The sequence below is a fragment of the Diabrotica virgifera genome, chromosome 1 (genome assembly GCF_917563875.1).
Source record: "Diabrotica virgifera virgifera chromosome 1, PGI_DIABVI_V3a".
Lineage (NCBI taxonomy): Eukaryota > Metazoa > Arthropoda > Insecta > Coleoptera > Chrysomelidae > Diabrotica > Diabrotica virgifera.
In genome coordinates, this window is record NC_065443.1 from 265,447,809 (window position 1) to 265,475,156 (window position 27,348).

Below are 27,348 nucleotides of genomic sequence, written 5' to 3' on the forward strand. Positions count from 1 at the left end.
GTTGCCACCTCCTCAGAACCGCGTGAAATAGAAGTCAGAGATTTCGATTACGATATGAGTTACAGAATACCGATCCAAACACAAAAATGACGCGATAGATATCAAACATTCCGATTTTGGGTAATTACGATTCGACTTGGTCATTTCTATTCGATTTGTTAAAAGTTACAGAATAGGGCTGATTATAAAATTAGTTAGAATATTACAGGGTGTTCGAATACACAGTGGCAGACAAAACTTATGTTTTTTTAAATGGATTATGTTTATTTTATTTTAAATTCGAAATCCTGCTAACTTCTCCATCCCAAAAATATAAAGGTTTGTTATGTTATATAGGGTATTTACAAAGTTATAACCAATTTTATATGAAAATCGTAACAAGTTCAACTCCCTGTATAAATAAAAATAAGCAAAACAGCAATGGTTTATTAATGCCAATACTTTTGTACGTATTGCTAAAATTTTCAAGAATGATTGATATTGCTAATTTTCTTTATATCATATACAGGGTGAGTAAAAACGCAAGTACATTATTTTCTCAGTAATTTTAAATGGAACACCCTGTATTTTATATCACTATTGAAAAGTACCAGTACCGTACTTTAATTTTTGATAACATTCCCTATTATGTCTAAATTTATTAGTTTTCGAGACATTTTCATTTTTCAATAGACCAGTAGCGTGGCCACCCAAATTACCAGAATTTAATAAACTGGACTGATATTTTTGGGGTTACGTTAATAATGAAGTTTATAAAATACCTCCAACAACAACGGATGAGATGAAAAATATAATACAAAGTGTATTTCGACATGTTAATTTACAAATGCTTCGTAGAGTAAGTAGCTCATTCAATGATCGTTTTTAGGCGTGCATAAATGTGTTACGAGGTAATTTTGAACACCTTATGTAATTAAATATTAAAAAAATATATTTTATTAAAAGTAGCTTCTAATTTTTTCAATCATGATTTTTGGAAAATGTATTACTGATAAATTATGTTTCGTTCTTTATTTGTTACATTGTTACATTTGCATACAAAAATAGTGCTTAATTGTCTTCACAAAATGTTGTACTTTGTGTTTGTGTGTTTTTTTGTAAAATGTATTACTAATTTTCTTTGTTTATTTGTTGCATTTACATTTACATAAAAAAAGAATGTGTGTGTACTTTGTACGCACGTAAGAAGTTATACTTCTATTATATGATTTAAACGAAATTAATATACTTTTTATTTATATTTTGTTTAAATATCAAACTAATTTATACTTACTACTTCTCAAACATTTTTATTAGAACAGTGCCAAAAATTAAAATAATAAAAGAATAAAACACACACAAACACATTAAACAAGCCACAAATGATGTCTGAACATTAATTGTCGAAAATTTTAACTAAATACGTATTTTCTGAAAATACAATTATATAATAAATATACTTACAATCATAAAATGTATTAAAAAAAACAAAAAAGAAAGTTTCTATTGGGACTCGAACCAGCGCTGATAAGAGCGGTTGGTATTGGAATTCATTCGCCTTCTCCGCTTAGCCATGGACACTATGTGTCATTATTTACGAAGATCGACTAACTAAACGGATTAAACTTGTGATATTTTGATATTTTGAAAATTGATCAAATTATTTTAATTTTGAATTGAAATGATTTAGAATTGAAAAAATACAACAAAACATAGAGTAAAAAACAATATATTAGGTGAATATTGATAGAAATTTTGATGGTAATCAAATTATATAAATAAAAGTATTACATACTATGTATTTTGGCAGATCAAATAGGTAGGTTTATACCCATGATACATTAACAATTATTACGTACCTGTTGCTTTTAAAAACTGTTTAAAAGTCACTACAATATTATAAACTTTTTTGTTTCTGTCCTCACAACAATAAAACTAATATATTATACATTTGTTTACCTTTACCTTTACCTCCAAACCACAGCTGCCATATCGGATAATTTTTGACATGTCATTTGAACATCCAATCAGAACAAAGTTATAATGCGCATGCGCCGGGCTGATAGGTTTTAACATATAAAATAATCACCCTCTATCGCCGGTAAAGAAGTATAACTTCAAAAAAGTAGTTTTTAATTAAGTATTTTCTATGGGAAATAAGCCACAATTTTACTAAAAAATGAATTTATTAACGTTTCAAAGCCCAAATCGGGTTTCGTTGTCAAAATACAAAATACTATTAAAATAAACAATAATGTTGTTGCTAAGTAAAAAAATTCTAATAATTTATTTAATCTGACTCATTTATATTGGCAATTCAGATAATTCAGAAACGTTAATAAATTCATTGTTTAGTAAAATGGTGGCTTATTTCCCATAGAAAATACTTAATTATAAAAATGCCACATGGAAATAGCTTCAGAACAACATTAGTTTTTAATTGTTTCAAAAATGTTGCATGTTGTAGTTGTTTTTTTTTTGTAAAATGTATTACATAAAATTATTTTTATTTCTTTATTTGCTACATTGTTACATTGATTACCGGATTGATAATCAGTAATCGTAAATTGTCAATTCAGTCATGGCTTACTAAAATTTAGATAAATTTAGACACCTAAAATAATTTGCTCTGAAAAATGAAAATATCTCGAAAACTAATGAATTTGGACATAGCGAATGTTATGCAAAAATTTAAGTACGGTAATGTTACTTTTCAATAATGATATAAAATACAGGGTGTTAGATTTAACATTACTGAGAAAATAATGTACTTGCGTTTTGACGCACCCTGTATTTGATATAAAGAAAATTGGCAATGTCAATATATCTTAAATATTTTGACAATCAATAAAAAAATATGACATGAATAAACCATTGCTGTTGTGCTTATTTTTATTTATACAGGGAGTTGAACTTGTTACGATTTTCATACAAAATTGGTTATAACTTTGTAAATACCCTGTATAACATAACAAACCTTTATATTTTTGTGATGGAGAAGTTAACAGGATTTCGAACATAAAATAAAATATAGGGTGTTTCATTTAAAAAAAACATAAGTTTGGTCTGCTACTGTGTTATCGAACACCCTGTAATATTCTAACTAATTTTGTAATGTGAAGCTCAAAGTTGGCTAAAATTTTTGTTATTAACTTTTATTGCTATCTATTACTATAGCGGAGCTATTGAGCTTTACCCCACTAATCAATCACTCTGTATATGTAAGTTTATAAATTTGGGAGAAGCTATCCTAAAGAGATTAAAAATTAAAGTCAAGATCACAATTTTTATTCTCTATATTTCCAAAAAAAATTTAATGCTAAAATAAACAAGTGCATCGTCAATATTTTATATCATATTTTTTGTCATATAATGCTATCACCATTTTGCTTTATTTTTAATAACTTCTCTCTATAATTTGCTTTTTAACGTTGTCCATTCCAATACTTGTGGGGTAAAATAAGAAATAATGACATCAGCACCTAAAAAATCAAGAAGTGACTATACAGGGTGAGGCAGATAACTGGCCTATTAGAAATATCTCGAGAACTAAAAGCAATAGAATCATGAAACTTGGAATACTGGGGTTTTGAAGGATGATCTATTAAATGAAAATATTTTCATCTCTTTGCAACTTCCGGTTATACCGGAAGTTGCTTATAACTTCGTTTTTTTTAATGGGACACCCTGTATATTTTTACATTTTTGGATTCTCTTCGATGTCTTCTTTCTTAAAATATGAGGATTTGTGATGTTATACAGGGTATTTTAAAAGATAATTACGTTTGTTTATTAATTTCGTAGCAATATTCACACCCTGTAGAATTGTAGTAGTTTGACAACTAAAACTCTACTTACGTTCAAATGATTTTTAATATAGTCTACTATTGTTAAGAATCATTAGTAAAGCTAAATTTTTAATTTTAGTATACAGGGTTGGTCGAAACTCGGAATGAGTATTTTCTGAGTTTTCTTAAATGGTACACCCTGTATTTTAGTATTGTAATGAAATGATATTTTATGGTACTTTTTTATTTCTTAAGCATTCCCTATACCTAACTGCTTTAATTTGTGCTTAATTGTTAGTCGCACCAACAATCTTAACTACGTATGTAGCTATTTTGATAGCTAAACCGTTACTGGTAATTTTAAGGATCGGTCTGGATTAATATGTATTTATTTCTGAAAAATTGTTTGTGATTGAATATTTTCATGGCCAACCTAATAAAATTTTACGTATTTTTTGTTGCAATTAATGTTTAGCTTGAATCACCAATAACTTACAAACTAAAGCAGTTAGGTATAGGGAATACTTATAAAATAAAAAAGTACTATGAAATATCATTTCATTACAATACTAAAATACAGGGTGTTCTATTTAAGAAAACTCAGAAAATATTCATTCCGAGTTTCGACCAACCCTGTATACTAATATTTCAAAATTAGCTATACTAATGATTCTTAACGATAATAGACTATATTAAAAATCACTTGAACGTAAGCAGAGTTTTTAATGTCAAACTATTACAATTCTACAGGGTGTGAATGTTGCTACGAAATTAATAAAAAAACGTAAATATCTTTTAAAATACCCTGTATAATATTACAAAATCTCATATTTTAAGAAAGAAGATATTGAGGAGAATCCAAAAATGTAAAAATATACAGGGTGTCCCATTTAAAAAAAACCAAGTTATAAGCAACTTCCGGTATAACCGGAAGTTGCAAAGAGATGAAAATATTTTCATTTAATAGATCATCCCTCAAAACCCCTTTATTCCAATTTTCATGATTCTGTTGCCTTTAGTTCTCGAGATATTTCTAATAGACCAGTTATCTGCCTCACCCTATATATATTGTTATATAATTTTTATGGGAAAAATTAAGAAAATTAATTTATGTCAAAGACCACGAGATCATAGATTTTCATCGCCCTGTATATGAACAAAAATTGTAAATAATATAATTTAGTTAGTAAACAGTGTTTCGCGGAAAGAGGAAAAGTTCAGTATTGATGATTCTATGAACGGACTTATTGGGACCGTGCAAGTTCGGAAAACCGACACCTGGTTTCTACGCTCTACACTTTTATTCGCACTTTTAATTATATTGGCCAATCATATGGTCCTGGTTACTGGATAATTGTCAAGGCCATAGTCCAAAAAAAAATAATAAGAAGAAAAAATAAGATTTAGGTTATGTTATTAAAACGTAAACAATTGTATGTAGTGAATAAAATTAGTTATTAAAATGCAGTACTGCAAGCAAAATACAATTAATTAAATTTACCTTTATATAATAATTGCATATCATACCAATATTGTGGAGCAATATATAATTTTTGTCCTTCAATGACAGTAGTTATGAAATGTACGTCAATTTAACAATTTCAATTGACATGAATTATTTAAGAAAGTTGAAATATTTCTCCGCTATTCGCGCACGATCGATTCGCGTATCCCTTCCAAGTACTTGCACACCGCGAATACAATTAATACGGTCGGATTAGAAAGTACATGTATTCGTTTTCAAGTAAACAATAGAACGTTTATAAATGCTTCTTAGAAGGAAAGACGATAAACACAATTGTTGAGTTTTAGAATATATCGGGTTTTTATAGCATGTAGAAACACAAAAGTAATTTTGGCATCTCCTGGAATTTGACAAAATGGAAAAGTTGTATATAAAAATAATTTGTTCTTAAGAAATGAAAGTATGGATGTAATGTGTAGAGAGGATGTTTTGTGATTGGTTAGAGAGACGGTTGGAGAGAGAATAGAGTGTTTGAGTCTGAGTCTTGAGGAGAAAAAAAGTTTCATTGTGTAATGAACATCTGGAGAGAGCAGTCCAGTTTTTGAAAAGTAAGAAGTCGATGTAAAGTGGTGAAGTTGGCGGCCGTGTAAGCAGAATCGTGTTGAAACGAAATCGTTGATCGAGTTGAGAAGTTAAATCTCCTTGTGTCCGAAGAGATTCCTGTTTCTGTCTGGAACGAGTAGCCGGTTGGTATCAATTTGCATAAGATATCGAGCAGAGAGAAAACTGAGGAGATATTTCGAGCGAGTGCTGTTGTTTGTTTGTGAAGCAGTTTGGACGAGAAGGATCGTTCGCAGCATCCTAGGAGCACGTGTGGGAGAATCGAGGACTACACAATCGATGAGAAGAAGTAAAGAAGAGAAAAAAAGGTTAGTCAGATTATTTGTGAAACGGAGAGAGTTGTTTATATCACATATGAAGCGTAAACAACTTGGTCTCAAATTACACAATCTTTACTGGCTGATTGGCCACAAATCATCACTTTCGATGAAAAATAAAGTACTTGTCTACAAAGCAATTTTGAAGCCAATATGGAGTTACGGGATCCAACTTTGGGGGACTGCATCAAACTCCAATATCGAAATCTTGGAGAGGTTCCAGTCGAAGGTTCTTCGAATAATCACAAATGCCCCATGGTATGTTGCAAATAATATTATTAGACGCGATCTAGAAATTGCAACAGTACAAGAAGAAATTACTAACTTCGCACAGAAATACGAAGACAGACTGACACAACATCCAAATGTACTAGCCAGAAACCTGATGAGACAACCAGTCAGACGAAGACTTAGACGAAATACACCTAGTGATTTACCATCGCGATTTTAGTTATATGTGTCGTAATTCCCAGAGACAAACAATTTTATATCTATGTAAAATATTTGTAAAGAAAATGATTAATGAATCATTTTCTCCAAGTCACCTACACTAGTGGTCACAAAATTTACTCATTGTAACTTGTTTTACAGATTGTAAATAAATTGGGAGGTTAAAAAAATATCACATACCATATTTGTTTCTTTTTTATTGAACGGTTCTATATAGGCTATTGATTATATTCAAAATAAGATAGCTAAAAGGAACAACGTTAACGGGGTTTTATTATTTCATATGGTCAATGGACATCTATATATGAAAAAACCGCGGAGTGCTACCATTTAAAGGGGTGCGTTTTTGAGAAATGGGTGAATTAGTCCCTGGGCACAGGGTACATTAGGGTGAGTTCTAAGCACTTTTGGTACAAACATATCTACATAAAAATTGCTCCTGGTTAAATTTCCTATCTAAATATCAATTTTTAAAGTCAATGGTAATTTTTTTTACAAAAATATATTCAAAAGAAAAAGCACAAAGAAACCCAAAAAGAAAGAAATTTTGTTTTTTGTACCATAACTTTTCTCCACGAGGATATAGGTATAGACATTGCTTTACAGAAAAGAAATCTACATACTTCTTCTTTAAAATGTTGTTTAGTAGAGGTAATTAGGATTTATAGTTTTCGAAAAATGATTTTTCAAAGTTCGCCACTCACAGCAATTTTGGGCAATTTTCCTTGTTATTTCGCAAATATTGTTCTGTAAATTTTTTCTACGTAACTTTAGGTATATGCAATGAACACGTAATAGGAATAGAAATCAATTACCTTTAAAATAGTCTACTGTATGACGTTGTTCGACTTTTTTAAAAGAGATTATGGTTTTTCAAGGTTTTATACTTTTAACGATTTTTTATAATATAATATAAAAATAAAATAATATTATTATATAATATATTATATATATATTATATATAGTATATATAATATAATATTATATTATATATTATTATATTATATATATAGTATATATAATATAATATTATATTATATATTATTATATAATACCTAATATAAAAAAATATTATTTTTTTACATTTTTTACGATTATTTTTGAAATTTCTCATTATAACTTTTTTTCTCTTGTACATGAATATACTATATATTGCTCAATAAAGAGGGCTTACTTTCTGTTCTTTAAAATGGTGTATCATCTATATTTAAATATGTAATGGAAACCGAGTGATTCTTTGATATTTTTTACATGCATTATTTAAAATAATTTCTTTTACAAAAATTACATAAACATTAAACTTAGAAAACATCACTTTAGTTAAAATTATTTAAATGTTGACATTTAAAAAATTTTCAAAATCAAAGTCCATCTCTTCGTTAGCATTAGCTTCAATATCTGCCTCTGACATCTCAGTTATCTTAGAATTCCCACAATTAGTACCCATGCACATTGCACATGCACCCTTTGCAGAATATTGAACAACTAATTCCTATCCATAATCCATATTTTGAAGTTTGCCCGGCCGAGTCAAGTGGATCCAAAGTATTACCTATAAAAAATAAGATTCAATCATAACACACAATCACATAAAAAAGTTATAATAAGGAATATAAAAAATAATCCTAAAATCAAAAATCGTTGCAAGTACTTATTACATTTTGAAAAATCATATCTTATTCAAAAATAATCCTAGAATTTTTTATAATACACCATTTTAAAGTAAACAGAATAAGCTTTCTTTTTTATTATATATTTATATTAAAAAGTTATAATGGGAAATTTAAAAAATAATTGTAAAAAATACGAAAACTCGTTAAAAGTATAAAGTTTTGAAAAAGATAACCTCTTTAAAAGAAGTCGTACAACATTACACAGCAGAACATTTTAAAGGTAATTCATTTCTATTCCTCGTACATGTACTATTGCATATGCCTAAAGTTACGTAGAAAAAAGTTACAGAACAATATTTGCGAAATAACAAGGAAAATTGCCCAACATTGCTGTGAGTGGCGAACTTTAAAAGATCATATTTCGAAAACTGTAAATCCTAATGACCTCTGCCAAACATCATTTTAAAGGTAAAATATGTATATTTTTTTTCTATGAAGCAATGTCTATACCTATATCCCCATGGACAAAAGTTATGGGACAAAAAACAAAATTTCTTTCTTTTGGGTTTGTTTGTGCTTTTTCTTTTGAATATATTTTTGTAAAAAAAAGTATCTTTGAGTTTAAAAAGTTATATTTAGATGGGAAATTTAACCAGGAACAATTTTTATGTAGACGTGTTTGTACCAAAAGTGCATAGAACTCACCCTAATGTAACCTGCGCCCAGGGACTAATTCACCCATTTCTCAAAAACGCACCCCTTTAAATGGTAGCACTCCGCGGTTTTTTCATATATAGAGATTCATTGACCATATGAAATAATAAAACCCCATTAACGTTGTAGTTCCTTTCTATAGTACATAATCAATAGCCTATATAGCATAATTTAGTCAATCATAAGTTCAAAGAAGAAAAAATTTTTAGCAATGTAAATAATCAAAACCGATAGAATTTGACTTGAACTTTCAAATGCAGTAAGCAGAATTGCTCTTTTATTTTTTAATCAAAAGTTATTCGGGTTCAAAAATTGCACTTTTTCGATTTTTTGAAAGTTCAACCGCGTTTATCTCGAAAACTATGCATCGTACGAAAAAAATTGTAAGACCATTTTTTGCTGAGAATGACCCAAAAAATACAAAAAAATGTTTTGTTTTGCGAAAAATCGCTGTTATGTAATTCCTCAAGTTCTTTGTTTATAACAATCTTATCGACATCCGGATCAACTGTTACCCAAAAAATTCGTGTTCTACGGGTCAAAATACATAAAAAAAACTTGGATAAGTCCATCTGAATTAAGGATACCGTTGTACCCCCCTGGCGACAGGACTAAGTTGTAAGTATCGAAATATTTAATGTTTGTCCATGTCTAATATTAATTTTGCAGTTTTCTCCTGAAGAAGTCACCAAGTAGTGACGAAATATTGAGACTTAAAACAAATAGAGTTTTCTTTCAACTGACCGAATCGCCGTTATAGGCTATTGATTATGTACTATAGAAAGGAACTACAACGTTAACGGGGTTTTATTATTTCATATGGTCAATGAATCTCTATAGATGAAAAAACCGCGGAGTGCTACCTTTTAAAGTGGTGCGTTTTTGAGAAATGGGTGGATTAGTCCCTGGGCACAGGTTACATTAGGGTGAGTTCTATGCACTTTTGGTACAAACACGTCTACATAAAAATTGTTCCTGGTTAAATTTCCTATCTAAACATAACTTTTTAAAGTCAAAGATACTTTTTTTTACAAAAATATATTCAAAAGAAAAAGCACAAAGAAACCCAAAAGAAAGAAATTGTTTTTTGTCCCATAACTTTTGTCCACCGGGATATAGGTATAGACATTGCTTCACAGAAAAAAAACTTACATATTTTCTCTTTAAAATGTTGTTTGGTAGAGGTCATTAGGATTTACAGTTTTCGAAATATGATTTTTCAAAGTTCGCCACTCACAGCAATTTTGGGCAATTTTCCTTGTTATTTCGCAAATATTGTTCTGTAGTTTTTTTCTACGTAACTTTAGGCATATTCAATGGTACATGTAAGAGAAATAGAAATCAATTACCTTTAAAATGTTCTATGTATAATGTTGTACGACTTCTTTTGAAGAGGTTGTCTTTTTCAAGAATTTATACTTTTAACGAGTTTTTATATTTTTTACGATTATTTTTTAAATTTACCATTATAACTGTTTTTCTACATTTAGGTATATATTATATAATAAAAAAGAAAGCTTATACTGTTTACTTTAAAATGGTGTTTATAAAAAATTCTAGGATTATTTTTGAATAAGATATGCTTTTTCAAAATGTAATAAGTACTTGCAACTATTTTTGATTTTAGGATTATTTTTTAAATTTCTCATTATAACTGTTTTATGTGATTGTGTGTTATGATTGAATCTTATTTTTTATAGGTAATACTTTGGATCCACTTGACTCGGCCGGGCAAACTTCAAAATATGGATTAATTCCAATAATTACTGTCAAAGCTCCTGCACCACAAGCTTTGCTTGAAAAAATAGCATGTAAATGTACCAAAGGATGTACAAAAAACTGCGGTTGTAGGATAGGAATTAGTTGTTCAATATTCTGCAAAGGGTGCATGTGCATGGGTACTAAATGTGGGAACTCTAAGATAACTCAGGTGTCAGAGGAAGATATTGAAGCTAATGCTAACAAAGAGATGGACTTTGATTTTGAAAATTTTTTAAATGTCAACATTTAAATAATTTTAACTAAAGTGATGATGTTTTCTAAGACTAATGTTTATGTAATTTTTGTAAAAGAAATAATTTTAAATAATACAGGTAAAAAAATATCAAAGAATCACTCGGTTTCCATTATTTAAATATAGATGATACACCATTTTAAAGAACAGTAAACAAAATAAGCTTTTTATATAATATAATATATAACATATAATACATAATATATAATATATAATATATAATATATAATATATAATATATATATAATATATAATATATAATATATAATATATAATATATAATATATAATATATAATATATAATATGTAATATATAATATATAATATACAATATACAATATAATATTATATAATATAGTATATAATAATATTATTTTATTTTTATATTATATTATAAAAAATCGTTAAAAGTATAAAACCTTGAAAAACCATAATCTCTTTTAAAAAAGTCGAACAACGTCATACAGTAGACCATTTTAAAGGTAATTGATTTCTATTCCTATTACGTGTACCATTGCATATACCTAAAGTTACGTAGAAAAAAGTTACAGAACAATATTTGCGAAATAACAAGGAAAATTGCCCAAAATTGCTGTGAGTGGCGAACTTTGAAAAATCATATTTCGAAAACTATAAATCCTAATTACCTCTACTAAACAGCATTTTAAAGAAGAAATATGTAGGTTTTTTTCTGTAAAGCAATGTCTATACCTATATCTTCGTGGACAAAAGTTATGGGACAAAAAACAAAATTTCTTTCTGTTGGGTTTCTATATTCTTTTTTTTTTTAATATATTTTTGTAAAAAAAAGTATCCTTGACTTTAAATAGTGATATTTAGATCCGAAATTTAACCAGGAACAATTTTTATGTAGATATGTTTGTACCAAAAGTGCATAGAACTCACCCTAATGTAACCTGTGCCCAGGGACTAATTCACCCATTTCTCAAAAACGCACCCCTTTAAATGGTAGTACCCCGCGGTTTTTTCATATATAGATGTCCATTGACCATATGAAATAATAAAACCCCGTTAACGTTGTAGTTCCTTTTAGCTATCTTATTTTGAATATAATCAATAGCCTATTATTCAAACATTACTATATAATACTTAAATATAGTAAAATATTTCCAATTAATCTGAGTAACATTTGTTTTTACCTGCTCTTCTGATGGATCCTAAAACTTCCATTAAAATAACTTTTAAGTCACAATCTCCCCTCGTAGCAGCATGATGAATCATGGCATATTCTCCAGATACCTGATATGCGAACATGGGATACTCAGGATGTTTGTCCTTGATCTGTCTCAATATATCCATGTAGCTCATGACAGGTTTAACCATCAACATGTCAGCTCCTTCATTTACGTCTCGATCTGCTGCTCTCAAAGCTAAGCCAGTGCTCTGAGGGGGCAGCTGGTAGCATTTTCTGTCCCCAAAGGCTGGTTTTGATTTAGCTGCATCTCTGTAAATAAACATGACGTTTTTAACAGTTTCTAACTGAGAAAGTAATGAATAATTTTGACTAAAATTGGGAAACGTCAATTGGACCTGCAATATTATCATTTGAAATATACTTGAGATCTATGATGTCCTCACAATGAAAATAATTAATGGATTTAATTGGATCCTCACAGCTAATGGGAAAGAAAAAATATATGAGTAAGGTTCAGATTTTAGAAGCAGTCTGAATGTAAAAATTGTATCTGATATAAGCATGTATGATAAATGGATATTTTGGGAGTGCGGTCCTGACAGTAATAACGTAATAATATACATCACGTTGTAAACCGCTGCGAAATTTATCAGTTTTTAAATGATAAAAACACAATTTAAAATTATTTTGTTAGTTCCTCCACATTGTTATAGTGGAAACTCCATGTAAACCTCGCAAACCTGACGTGAGTACCAAAAACCACATCATATTATATTTATATTAATAATAATATAACCTATAAAATATCCAAGAAACATAAATAGGACCAGTTTTGGGCCAAGATCCACACCGGTTTTTGAACCGGCGACAGGGCCGGCCATGCAACGTCTTCAAAATTAATCAAACATGACTTCGAATAACACCATGAACACTACCCAAACTTCATCTCACATCTCATATTCCAGTGTTGCTAACACGTTTAAACAACCAACAAAAGACGAAGCCATAGTTCTTTCTAGTATTGAAGGAACCAAAGTTCAAGAGTACATCATAGCCGTCGGTTCAATAGTTGGTCCACGTAACGTATCTTTCGCTTCCAGAATAGCCAACAATAGAATATGTATATATCTTTCCTCTAAAAATATGGTTGATTCATTGCTGCATTCCCACAAATACGTCAATATAAAAGAAACTCAAGTAGAAATAAGAAGACTTATCACTCCAGCTCAAAGACTGATAATATCAAACGCTGGTCCTTCTGTTCCAACCACGTTAATTGAACAAAAACTACGTAAAATGGGTATAAACACCGTCTCTAAAATGATTTTTCTTAGGGTAGGAATACCTGAAAGCGAATATAGACATGTCTTGAGTTTTAGAAGGCAAATATTTATCACACCTTTAGAAAATATGTCCATTCCCGATTCTTTCATGATCTCTCATGATAATACCACTTACAGACTATACCTTTCTATAGAAGGATTCAACTGTTCAAAATGCAAGACTATTGGTCACCAGGAAACAGAATGTCCTGACAACGCCAATACAATCACTTCTAATGCTACCACTTCTAATACAACCAATCTTGACTCAACCAATTCTAATCCACCCACTTCTAATACAACAAATCCTGACCCAACCAATTCTAATCCAACCTCTTCTAAAGCTCGTCCAGAAACCTCCCAAAACCCACAATATATAACAAATCTACCTTATAACCAAACAGAACAAAAACTTTCTGACAAAGCCTTAATATCCACCTCTAACGATCACCCAGCATCTTCCCAAAACATATTAGATCAGATCCCATACGTACAGGTCTCTAATAACCAATTAGAATCTACCATAGAAACTGACGACATGTCAAGACCTACAAATAATACAAATGAAACAAACACTTTAAAAATCCCAACATCATCAACTTCCAACAAGATCAGCAATCTTACTCCATTAGAAATAATACAACCTAAAATTATTCCAAACGTCACAAAACATCTAAAAGGCTCATCTCATCGTCTCCAGAAATCAACGAAAATACCACACAGTCCGATTCCCATATCTTCACTTCTCCAGTAACAAGGAAATCAAAGAAAAAAACAAAAACGTCTAAAAGAAATTCTCGAGATGAACTTTTACTTTCCCTAGAGACAATTAAAGACAAAATCGCAAACAGATCACCACCATTTGTCCTTAACTTCGACGAAATATGTGACTTTCTCGAAAACACATTAAACGCAAAACATCCCGAAATAACATCAAAAAACTATTCGAACGAAACAGCCGAATTAATTCAGATCCTTAATTTTGTTCACGCCTATACCCACAATTCAAAATTAAAAAATAATATAACTCGATTAAGAAAGAAACTAAGCCCCAATAATTTCTCTTCCACAGAAGAGACCGATGAAACACATTCTCAGTCAGAACTCGAAAATGTCTAACCCCTATATATTACAGTGGAATATCAATGGGTTCTATACCCATTTAGAACAATTAAAACTTCTCTAATAAATGAAACATGCCCTAAGATCTTATGTCTTCAAGAAACTCATTTTAAGCAATCCAATATTAACCTTCAAAACTACCAATGTTTTCCAAAAAACAGAATAGCACAACAGGCAAGTGGCGGAGTAGCCATCTTTGTAAGAACAGACCTAGAAGCTAAGCCAAAGAAGATCCCATAGAATCACAGACGATGACCTCAAGACAATCCTCACCAAAAAAGTTTCATCAGTGTTAACATATTTAAAAGACATCAAATTGTATAACTCTATTTAATGTAATACTTTGTATTGTTATATCCACTAATAACCCTGCGCGGTTGATGTGGTTTTGTGTTTAAATAAAAAAAAATGGATATTTTAATTTTTAAGTCAGGAATAAATAAATTATTAAACCAATAAATTGGATTATACAGTGCGCTGGAATAAGTGTCCCCCCCCCTCCCATATTAACTTATTTATTGTTAGCACATAAGCAAAACGCTCGGACAGGTCGATTTTTAAAATCATAGTATATTACAGCATCAATGTTTCGAATTTTACGCGATACCTCTTCAGATGACAGTCATGACTTTGATTTTTTGAATAGGAAAGATTTAATCATTTAAAAGATTTTGAAATACTGATTACAAAAATGTGGCGACCCGAGACGCCAATTCTTTTATTATAAGCTGATAAAAAAAATTTTATTGAATTTTATGCATCACTGAATTTGTTTAGAAGTATGTTTCCTTCAACATAGTCATGAGCTATTCAAAATATTCATTATCATTTTTGAAATTATTGCATCGAAAGAATTTTGTCACGTATAGGGGCAACACAGGCCCGTCGGACCCTATTTGTATTTATACCTAAAGTCTAAATCTTTGTTACAGAAGTTAATCTGGAAGTCCGGTAATGTTTTTGTGGATTATCTAAACTACTTTTATGATTCCGGAAATCCAATAATAAAGTCTAAACGTGTCACAAACAATGTAAACATCTCTTTGATGTGAACATCAAAGAGATGCTTACAATAGGTGTTATATATATTCTAAATGAATTTTAAAAATTGATAATCAGGAATGCAATAATATTGTTAGGTAGGTACCTATACATATTTTGAAATAAATAATGCATCTGCTATCAAGTTGTTTGATATCGATGTGAGTGTCGACAACTAAGCTCCTAAGAATAAATAAATGACAAATAAATAAAAGAAAAATAAATGACTAATCTATGGTTTTTTTTTATTTTTATTATTTTTTTTTTACCTAATACTTAATAATAATTTAATTTGTCATATCAATTTGCTATTCTATGTGGGAATAAGCTAATCTTGTGGCTTAGTCCCAACTAAAATAGTAAATTGATATGCCAAAGTATTAATTTGTAAAAGTAAAATAATAATACTCTTCTGAATAGATTTTATTCATTTTGTAAATATTGTTTTTGTCGGTACTTTATACATGAGCTGCTAATTGCCATAATCTTTTCTCAGAAGGGTTTTCACACAATAATGAAAGGCAACAACCAGTGGCGACGCGTGACTTTTTCTAAAGTGTTACCAAAACCAGATGTAAAAAAATCTTATTTAAAAAAAATTATTTTGAACCTCCTAAATATAAGTTTTTGTTTTGAATCCTGTGGGATAAAATTAAACAAATCACTATTCCCAAATTATATGTATGTAATTCTTTTTCTTAAAGTGCCTATCCGTTCCGGATGTTGGCGATCATCATGGATATCTTGACTTTGTTTACCGCAGCGCGGAACAGTTCAGTGGTAGTGGTGTTATACCACTTTCGTAAATTTTGAAGCGAGGAAATGCGTCTTCTTCCCGGTCCTCTTTTACCATTTACCTTCCCTTGGAGAATCAGTTGGAGAAGGCCGTAACGTTCTTGATTTCTCATTACATGTCCTAGATATTCTAATTTTTTTGTTTTGATGGTTATGAGAATTTCACACTCTTTCCCCGTTCTACGCAGGACTTCCACATTAGTAATTCGGTCAACCCAGGATATACGTAAGATGCGCCTATAACACCACATTTCGAAATTGCATTGCATCTATGAATCTGCTCGAAGCTTTCGAAATTTGGTGTTATGTATGTAATTAGGTATATGTAATTGATATAACAATAAATAATAAACAGACTAAACATATTATTCTACCATAAACTTAACATAAAAAAGAACAAGTAGGAAAAAGAACAGATTTTGAAAACTATTGTTTATATTTTAATTCTTTCATTTTCAATAATCTCATTTTTTCTTCAAAATTATATATATAAAAAAAACAAGGAGAATGACTTTTCAAGTAGTTGATCAATTACGCAATACGCAGCAACACTCTTCCATGTTTAAATACACGCACACTGTAATCTGTAATAGGTACTAAACCAACGTTACCAAACCAAAAAATGATTACAATACAAAGCGTGCCCCGTGTCCACTGCCCACGCGTCGTCTCTAGAGCCGTCGCGCGTCGCTCCTTCAAAATTTTCAGAAACGAGCTAGTCCAGAGCGATAGCGAGATTCCTCCTGCGTTACCACTGCCAGGAGTGGTAACAACATCATAACGTGCAACGGATTCACATAATCTCGCCAATATTTTCGTGCGTCTAGTTGGCTATTTACTGAATTAGGTACTATGTATTAACAAATATCTCTGTTGGTAAAAAATTTAAATGGAATTATTTCATAGTAGTCATAAAATATTTATTTGCAAGATTTTTAACTGTTACCAATGGTAACAGTGGTTACATGGACGCTTCGCCAGTGGCAACAACACTGTAATCTTTTTCCAGGATATGCGTAAACATCAACCCCTCTTTTTAAATAAAATGGCATGGTAGATTTACAAAAGTTTTTATTTATTTATTAAGCCTTTATTTGGCTCCAAATGTTTATTACCTGTGAATAAATATTTTTTCTACAAAAGTTTTCGTGCATTTCATTATTTTGTGCAAATCCTTCAGGTAGATCGCACCCTCGAGGTAGACCGCATACTATAGTAGCACCTCTTTTTAATCTAGACAATTTAAATTTAACTTTAATAAAAAATCAAAATAGAATATTAGAAATATATGGGTAAATATGAATAGTACATTCAAGAACAGTGGTGGGCCCAACGGACCCGAGTTGCCCCGTTACGTAAGTAAAATGTGTTGCCCGGATAAGGGTTAAATGCAATCATTTTTTTAATCCTGAAAAAACTAATAAGTATTTTTGAAAAATTTAAACGCAGAATGAAAGATTACATTATTACCGGGGGCCGAAAGTCCCTTAAAACTTCTATAATGTTGTTTTAATAAGTTACAGGGGTGAAAACGAAGAGAAAATTTAGTATGATTTTTAATTTCAAATATATTATTCAAAAGAAACTTCTTGTTTATTCTAAGGGACTTTCGGCCCTTCGTATTAATGTAATCTTTCATTCTGCGTTTAAATTTTTCAAAAATACTCATTAGTTTTCCCAGGATTCGAAAAAAAATGAATGCATTTAAAAAGCATTTGACCGAAATTTTGCCCAAGTATTACCTTTATTATTATATTATATTATATAATATTATATTAAAAAGGTATACATTTTTGTAATCAGTGTTTCAAAAGCTTTTAAATGAGGTACCACATGATGTACTTTCCTATTTAAAAAAATCAAAGTTATGACTGTCACCTGAAGAGGGATCTCGTAAAGTTCAAAACATTGATTCTATAATATACTATGATTATTTTAAAAATCGCCCTGTCCGAGCGTTTTACTATGTGCTAAAAATAAATGAGTTAATATGGGGGGGAGGGGGTTAACACTTATTCCAGCGCACTGTATAAATTATGTTTTAGTGTGAATAGTTTAAGTATAAATAAATTTAAAATAAGTGTAATTAATTTAAAATAAAGACTAAATAAACGAAGTGTTAAAATCATTGCAGTATTAAAGGTATGAATAATATTTCCCAATTTTCAGTTACAACTATTCACTACTTTAATTACAGGCTGTTAAAACATCTTGGTATATAATAATATATTTAAATATTAACATAATTACCTAAATGGTCCATAAAAACCTGATGCAAATTTCGCAGTATAAGATAATACTGCTACTCTATTACCTAAACCATTATTAACCAACTTTGTTTTAATGGCTCCAATCCTTCCATCCATCATATCCGACGGTGCAACAATATCTGCTCCTAAAAATATAATACAGTACAACCTGCCATATCCGGACCTGTCATATCCGGACCTCCCCATATCCGGACGGTTCTGCGCCGTCCGGATCTACCCAAATCTACCGAGAAAGGCAGTCCTGCTGTTGGACAACGCACTAAAAGAAGAACTAAAAGATGGCGAAATAATGTATTATAGAATCTATAAAACGTGTCTATCGACGAAAGTTGTTGACGGCGTTGATTACTGGAATGTATGAAGGAGAAAACGTTTCAGAGACTATAAAAGAAGTAGTGGTCTTGATATCCAGATTTTTTCATATCCGGATCAGTCTGTTGCGACATTGATCCGGATATGGCAGGTTTGACTGTATCCATAGTAGTGAAAAAACTTACTTTAAGGTATATTATAACTACGAATATTACGGTTACAATCTAGATGTAACAGGGGTTTCTTTAGCGAGATTTCATATCAACAACCTACTAATTTGACTGTTTTTTGTAAATATCAAATATTTCTATATGTTCTAATTTAACTATTTTTGTATGTTCTATTTCAGTATTTTATGTATGATTGTAAAAAAAAGGTTTTACCGTTTAATAAATATTATAAATATGGTATTGGGTACCTGCTTTGGCATAAGCTAGAGCTACATCTGATATTCTTTGGATACTAGCAGTATTATTTAAACTACCATCATTGTTCAGTATTCCACAATGTCCATGGGAACTGTAAGGGCATAAACAAACATCACAGGCTATTGTCAGATTAGGAAACCATTTTTTTAGTTTAGGAAGTGCCTTGACTACTGGATTTTGTGAGCTATCTGCATGGGTAGCAAAATCATCCTAAAAATTGCATATAATTTATTAATTTATATGTATACAGTGATGAGCGCGCTAATAACCGGCAAAATAGCTCAAAAGATGGAAAACATATTAAGTTGTGATATAAAAAGAAATGAAACTAGTCGAGCTGGGAAATTTAGCGGTATTAACCTTTAAATTTACATTATATTGATTGCTTCCCACCTTTACACTTATCAGAGGAGTATGTCAACTAAAACTGTCTGGCGAATGGATTTAGTGTTTGCAGTCATATAAACCCAAATAAACAACAACTAAAACTGTCACTGTGACAGTGGTAGTTGCGAAACTCGTCTGATACATCTAAAGGTGGGAAACAATCAATATAATAACTAGATAATCAATATAATAACAGATAACAATAACTGTGATATTCCAAGCTTTGATTATAATAAAACGATTAGTTTAAGCAGCTGTAATATTAGTTTAATAGATATTTTTAATAAGTTAGAAAAATTAAATCTAAAACTTAGTAGTGGCCCTCATGCCTTATTTTGTACATAAATGTCGTGTTGCTCTGTCTCCTGTATTACTAAAGATATTTCGTTTATCATTAAGTACTGGCACTTTCCCAGAAGAGTGGAAAAAAAGTTATATTTCTCCTATTTTTAAGAATGATAGTAAAACATGTTTAGAAAATTACAGACCCATTTCCAAAATTTCTATTTTTGCAAAGATTTTTGAGTCAATTATTGCTTCAAAAATATTTTTTTCAATTAAAAATTTAATTATTCCTGAACAACATGGCTTTATGCCGGGTAGGTCTACAACCACAAATCTAGTGATCCTAGAAGAATTCATTTTGGATGCCTTTGGGAAGGGGGCTCAGGTCGATGTGATCTATACCGACTTCTCAAAGGCATTCGATCGTGTTAACATCAAGATTCTTATAAAAAAACTAGAAGCACTAGGAATTCATGGATCCCTACTTGAGTGGTTGGAGAGCTACCTGACAGACAGGCTTCAGGTTGTCAAAGTCAAGAACTGTCTTTCTGAAGAGATTTTGGTTAGGTCTGGCATCCCACAGGGTGGTCATTTATTGACTATTCTTTTTATTTGTTTCATAAATGACATTTTAGAAATCTTTGAAAATTGTGTTATTTTGTTGCATGCTGATGATTTGAAAATTTTTAGAATTATTAAGGATGTTAGACTGTGTAAAAATGCAAAAAGATGTAAACAATTTCTCACAATGGTGTACAAAGAATGACCTTTCACTTAATATTGATAAATGTAAAATAATGCGCTTTTTTAGAAACTGACAACCTATCTGTTTTAATTACTCTATAAATAATATATTTCTGGAACCGACAAACACTTTCAAAGATTTAGGTGTATTTTTTGATCCCACTTTATATTTCAAAAATCACTATAATTTTATTTGTAATAAAGCTTTTAAATTACTTGGATTTTTGAAAAGAAACTTGTCAGAATTTAATAATGTGGATTGTTTTAAAAGTGTGAATTGTTTTATAATTAGATCAGTTCTGGAATATTCCAGTACTATTTGGTCTCCTTTATATAAATGTCATATTGAAAGCATTGAGAAAGTTTAGAAAAAATTTCTACGCTTTGTAGGCTATAAATTAGGGATTTCTTCATAAGATATAGTGTATTGTGACATTTTAAAATTGCTTAATATACCAACATTAGAAAATCGTCGTTTAATGCTAGATTTGGTTTTTCTTTTCAAGATTGTAAACAGAATGATAGATTCGCCTCAAATTTTGCAGTGAGTAGGTCTTAGGGTTCCTCAAAGGTGCACACGATCTAAGGACGTTTTTCACTTAGAATTCCAACAAACAAACTATTGTCTAAATAGACCTATAAGAGGAATGTGTCAATCTGGAAATGGTTTAGATGTAGACTTTTTTTCTAGCTCTCTGAATAGTTTTTGAAAAAAGCTGAAAAAATCTTTTTAAAATACAATGTAGGCTGTCACTGTAAACTGTCATTTAGGTATTTATTCTATTCATTTGTCTTGTGTAAATTGTATGTAATTATTATTGAGTTCTAAAACTGTTAATATGATATGAATTATTTGACGATTGTGATTATTGTAATTGGTAGGTATTGGCTCTGAGCTTCGCTGGTGTCGCTCCTAGCGGTTACTAATTCAACTTTTACCAGTAATTTTTAAATTTATTATTTAATTGTTATCGCTTAATATTTACAACGCAAAAAAGTAATTAAATTGTAATCGATTTTTTAAAGATTTTTCTAATCATTTTGACGTTCTATTGATAAAATATCAATTTCTTACTTTGGATACTTTGACAATAATCGTGTAGATGGCGCTAAGATTATAATAGATTATTTATAATTAGATATTACGGAACATTAAAAAAACTTAAATTCAGTATTTAAAACGTAAGTATATTTAAGATAAAAATATATACCACAGCTTTGACCAACTAATATTGTTTATAATTAATGTTTTTAATTTTAATTTTAAATTAATCACTTTGACATTTATGTCAAATTTCCAGTAAACGTTTACAAACTTGTCACTACTGGCGTTCGCGAATTTGTAAATATCCCCTCTATGTACGAGCTCACAGCGTATAACCGTAAATAAACTATCTATCTATCTATATTAGGTTGAAATGTTTCATATTCTTGGAAGTACCTAGGTAGCTCAGGATTGCTAGGTTGCTATGGAATGAAAGGAGTTGGAAGACACCTATGTCCAAAAATGGACGATAGAAGGCTAAGAAACATCTTTTACATTAGAAATATGTTTGCTACTTACCTTGGACAACTTTTCTACCACTCCAAAAAGTAACACAGATTGTAGTCCATTTTTAACAACATCTTGTAAATGATCACGTAATTTATTTATTCCATACCTTGAAATTCCTGGCATACTACTAATGGGTTGTACGACATCATCATCTTCCCTAAAATTTGTATTTTATTCATGAAAACATAGTGATAAAGAGGGTGAAAAATAAAGAGGATGACATAACCTTACTTACACAATAAAGACTGGGTACATCAAATTTTTCGCTGTGATTTCACATTGGATACTCTGCCAGTCCCTTAAAGTTTGATTAAATATACCACTTTGCAGAATATCTTTATTTTTTACCTGAAAATTAATTTTTGCTGTCATGTTTTACTAATCCAAACGTCAAACTTGGAAATGATTGATAAGCAGATAAGCACTACTGTAGACGTCTATGACCTGTTGTAGTGGTTACTTAAAAATGATAAGGATTCATTCAGAAATATGCTATTATGACGATTTTGCACAACTTCAATTAATTGAAAAATTTACATAACAAAAATTATCTTACCATCACCTAATATGATACGTATAATGTGTTGCATACCTCGAAGTTCGAACTGTTCCAAGTATTTAATAAAATTATTTTAATAGGCCAGTATTCAATGTAAAAGACAGCGACACCGAGTAATTTTCCGTGTCACCACCAAATTTCATGTGAATTGCATGCAAATTTGGATTTAGGTTCCTCTTACCCTTTACTTCACTTTTGGACTTGTGCTGTTGATTATTTTGACTTGGTGGGTGAAAGCCATCCCTTATCGGGGGTGAAAAAACATAGGTACGAAGGTACGTTTAAAATAAGTCAGCAAATGGATCAGCTGAGTAATTCTAAGCAACTTTTGTTATATAGAGTTGTTCACTAACACCAAGTCAATACTTTTTGAGTTATGTCGCTCAAAAGAAAGTTGGTTGCTATTTTTGGTAAAAATAATCGAAAAAATCAACCCCTAATTAGTATCTTAAATGAAATTAATCGTTATCGCTTTACAAATTTACTTTACTTACTATTGTTTATATGATCCGTAAGGTTCACCAGTTCAAAGTACTTATTTTTGAAAGGGTTGTAGTTGAAAGGGCTTGAACGAGTCACTAATCACGAGTGTATGCAAATTTTGCATACACTCGTGTTTACATCGTTTTGCACCAATTTTTGGTCTACCAAAAAACAAAAAATCTTAAATATTCAGTTAAGCAAAACGTATATTTTTTTCAAATCATTAATACTACTTTTTAAGTTATTCTGAAAAAAGGCATTTTTTTCGAAATATCACATTTTTTTATTTAAAACCATTTTTCAAACATTAAGTAAGTAGATACTTTGAACCGGTGAAACTTACAGATAAACAATACATACAGTAGGAAAAATTAAAGAATACTCATGAACGAACATATAAAACACGCTGTATTTTCCTGTCACCGTGTCGCACAAAAAATTGGCCAGCGCAAGTACATGTAATAATTATTATTACATGTACTTGCGCTGGGCAATTTTCTTTGTGACACGGTGACAGGAAAATACAGCGTGTTTTATATGTTCGTTCATGGGTATTCTTTCATTTTTCCGACTGTAAATAAAGTAAACTGTAAAGCGGTAACGATTAATTTTATTTTTGATGCTAACTAGGAGTAATTTTCACGATTTTTTTTACAAAAAAAAGGGACCAACTCTATTTTGACGTAATTTGCTTAGTTTTGGCGCTAGAAACTTTATATACAGGGTGATTCATTAAGAATGTGCAATCTCTGAGTTGTAGATTCTAGACCCCAAAATATTAAATATGCATCGTTACTGAGTTACAGGGTATTTTATTTAAAAATTTAATAACTGTTTTCACCCGGCATTTTAAAACTATTTGACATATCCTTGTCATACTTGGCCGAAAGTGTAAGTATTATATACCCCATGATACTATAAATAACAATAACTTCATTTATAGTTTATAGTATCATGATATACCCTACTAAATTATGATAAATAAACGTTTCTGGCTACTACCAGAGGCTTACGACAGGGGACAGTAAATGGTTTACTCTTCCCAAATTCTACGCCACTGACCGAATTGCTATTTTAGTATATATATATTTCGATTCTCCAATACTTTCTACGTAAATAATACACTCTTCATTCGTAACAATAAAGTAATGAATTTTCGAGATATTTGAAGTTGAAAATGAAATTTTCAGGCACAGCTATTTTGGTATTAATTTATTGTTCTCTTTAATTTTTAACTTCAAATATTTAAAAAACTAATGATTTTATCGTTACGAATATATTGTTTCCATAGAAAGTATTGCAGAATCTAAAAATTGCGCTAAAATAGTAATTACGCCAGTGGCGTAGACTGTGGGAAGGGTCAACCATTCACTTTCCCCTGTTGTACGCCTCTGGTAGTAGCCAGAAATGTTTATTTATCATAAATTAGTAGGATACTTTTTGCCAAGCATGATAAGAACATGTTATACTTCTTAAAGTACTGGATGCAAATAATTTTTAAATCAAATATCCTATAACTCAGTAAGGAGCCACATTTTAATTAAGTGATTTGGGTCAAATATTAACTATTTGTATCCAGTACTTTAAGTATTTGACATATTCTTATCATACTTGGCAGAAAGTGTATAGGTACTGTACACCCCAGTGTATTATGTTAAATAAACGTTTCTGGCTACTACCAGAGGCGTACGATAGCGGAAAGAGAATGGTTGACCATTCCAACATTCTACGCCACTGGCAGAATTACCATTTTAGCGCAATTTTTCGATTCTCCAATACTTTCTATGTAAATAATATACTCTTTATTCGTAACGATGAAATCATTAGTTTTAGAAATATTTGAAGTTAAAAATGAATGGGAACAATACATTAATCGAAATAGCCGTACCGTTTCATTTTCATCTTCAAATATCTCGAAAACTAAGGACTTATCGTTATTAATGAAGAGTGTATTATTTACGTAGGAAGTATTGGAGAGTCGAAATATTGTGGTAAAATGGCAATTCCGTCAGTGGCGTAGAATTTGGGAATGGTAAACCATTCACTGTTCCCTGTCGTACGCCTCTGGTACTAGGTATTATATTATATTGTATTATATTATATTATAGGGTGCACAGTACCCTACCAATTTGGTATGTGGGGTTAAGATAATATTTGGACTTGTTCAAATAACTTTTTCCGATATCTCTAACACGAAGAAAAATATCGGAAAACTTTTACAAATATCAGATTCTTTCACTCAGAAATTAAAACAATTCTATTTTTTTCGCTTCAATTGTAGATGTACACTACAATTTTATTAAAACAAAGGTATGAGCAAAATAAAAATAAAATTACATGCATATCTACTTACAAAGATGCAATTGTTAACAAATAAACGACACAAACATTGGTATTACACTTCACAATTAGACTAAATATTTTTAAAATGATATGATATTATGAAATTATAAACTATGATGATATTATGAAATGTAGATAAAAAATGGTCAAAAATAAATGGGGTCTTTTAAATTACATTTTTTGGACTATTTTTTTGCTAGTGTAAATTTGTCTAGATATTTATAGTTATGGCCTCCCCTATTGTAAAAATCACGAGCAGCCACTGAGAGGAACCTAGAGGAATAGTAGAGGATCAGATATAAGGTCAATTTGCACCAATCTGTTTAATGGTTAAAAATTATCGGATATGTAATTTAGCATGTTAACAATTACAAAAAACAAGGGTTACCCGATCTAATCTTTTTCTAACCTTAATTAATTAATAATTAAAAATAAAAATTTTTTAGGAATTAAAAGAAAATTTCGACCAGAGCAGAATTTTCTTCAGATTTTTTTATTCATTCTAAACCAAAAAAAGTCTTTTGTAATTTTTCTCTAAAGTTGATCGTTTTTGAGTTATAAACAATTTAAAACTGAAAAAGTACGCGAAAGATGACAATTTTCAAGGCTCAAAAACACAAGTAAAAAATATCATTTTTGTAATCATCAAGTACATAAATTTAAGTTCAAACCTTTTTCTATCAGTATAGAATTTTATCTATGTTTTATTCTAAAACATATTTTTGAAGTTATACAGTCGAACCCGCTTATTAGAATCCCTGTTATAGGAATATCACGGTTTATGGAATATAAATTCGAGTTCCCCAAAACGTTTCCATTTACTCCTTAATAAATTTATCCTTTTATTGGAATAGGTTCTAATTAGATAATACCGCTTATTAGCATATTTTGCAGATCAACGAATATTTTTTTACAACTTGGGCGTCGAAACGTTAATAAAATCATTTTTAGGTAAAATTGTGGCTTATTTTCCATTTGAATATACTTGATTATTTTTTTACAATTTACTAAAAATTTAAATTATGTTTGGTATTATGGTCAGTCGTCAAGGCCTGTAGTGCTGAATTAGATATTATTAGGATAATAAATATTTATTACTTTGTTACGAGTACCTACCAATTCGATCTTTAGCCGAAAAATGCATGGGTCATAAAGTAGTTTTTACTTGTCTACACAAAGGCACTGTTGCCTGCTATAAAATTGTTAGAAGCAGTTTATTTTCAAGAAGAATTCACCCAAAGAGTATTTACCTACTTGTTTGCAAGATGTGAATTATGGCTTTGTTAAATTCATCCATTTCTTGCCGCCAATAAAAGTTTTATTCAACCAATGGATTAAGGATGACCACATGGATTAACAATAAAAAACTATAATTACCGATAATTTCTCAAGAAAAAATAAGTAATTTTGTTATATGCATTTTAATAAGAAAATATTTACATATCTACATATTGCATACATTTTATATTAATTACCTACTGCTACTGTATTCATTCACATACATAATATAATGTAATTTGCCATTTTAACACATACATAGATAAGTAGTAGTTACACTACTGTATTATTAACGTAAAAAGACCTA

General features: G+C 30.1%; 1 protein-coding gene across 1 annotated transcript; it reads right to left on the minus strand.

The window, feature by feature from the left end:
• Positions 1-3,257: 3,257 nt before the first annotated feature.
• LOC114344613 (delta-aminolevulinic acid dehydratase) lies at positions 3,258-22,909 on the minus strand. The gene is made up of 6 exons (XM_028295444.2): positions 22,614-22,909; positions 22,388-22,535; positions 19,398-19,617; positions 18,648-18,792; positions 12,122-12,426; positions 3,258-3,461 (listed from the first exon to the last, which is right to left on the minus strand). Exons 1-6 carry the CDS (start codon positions 22,748-22,750, stop codon positions 3,391-3,393), a joined length of 1,026 nt encoding a protein of 341 aa, XP_028151245.2. The 5' UTR covers positions 22,751-22,909; the 3' UTR covers positions 3,258-3,390.
• Positions 22,910-27,348: the final 4,439 nt, after the last annotated feature.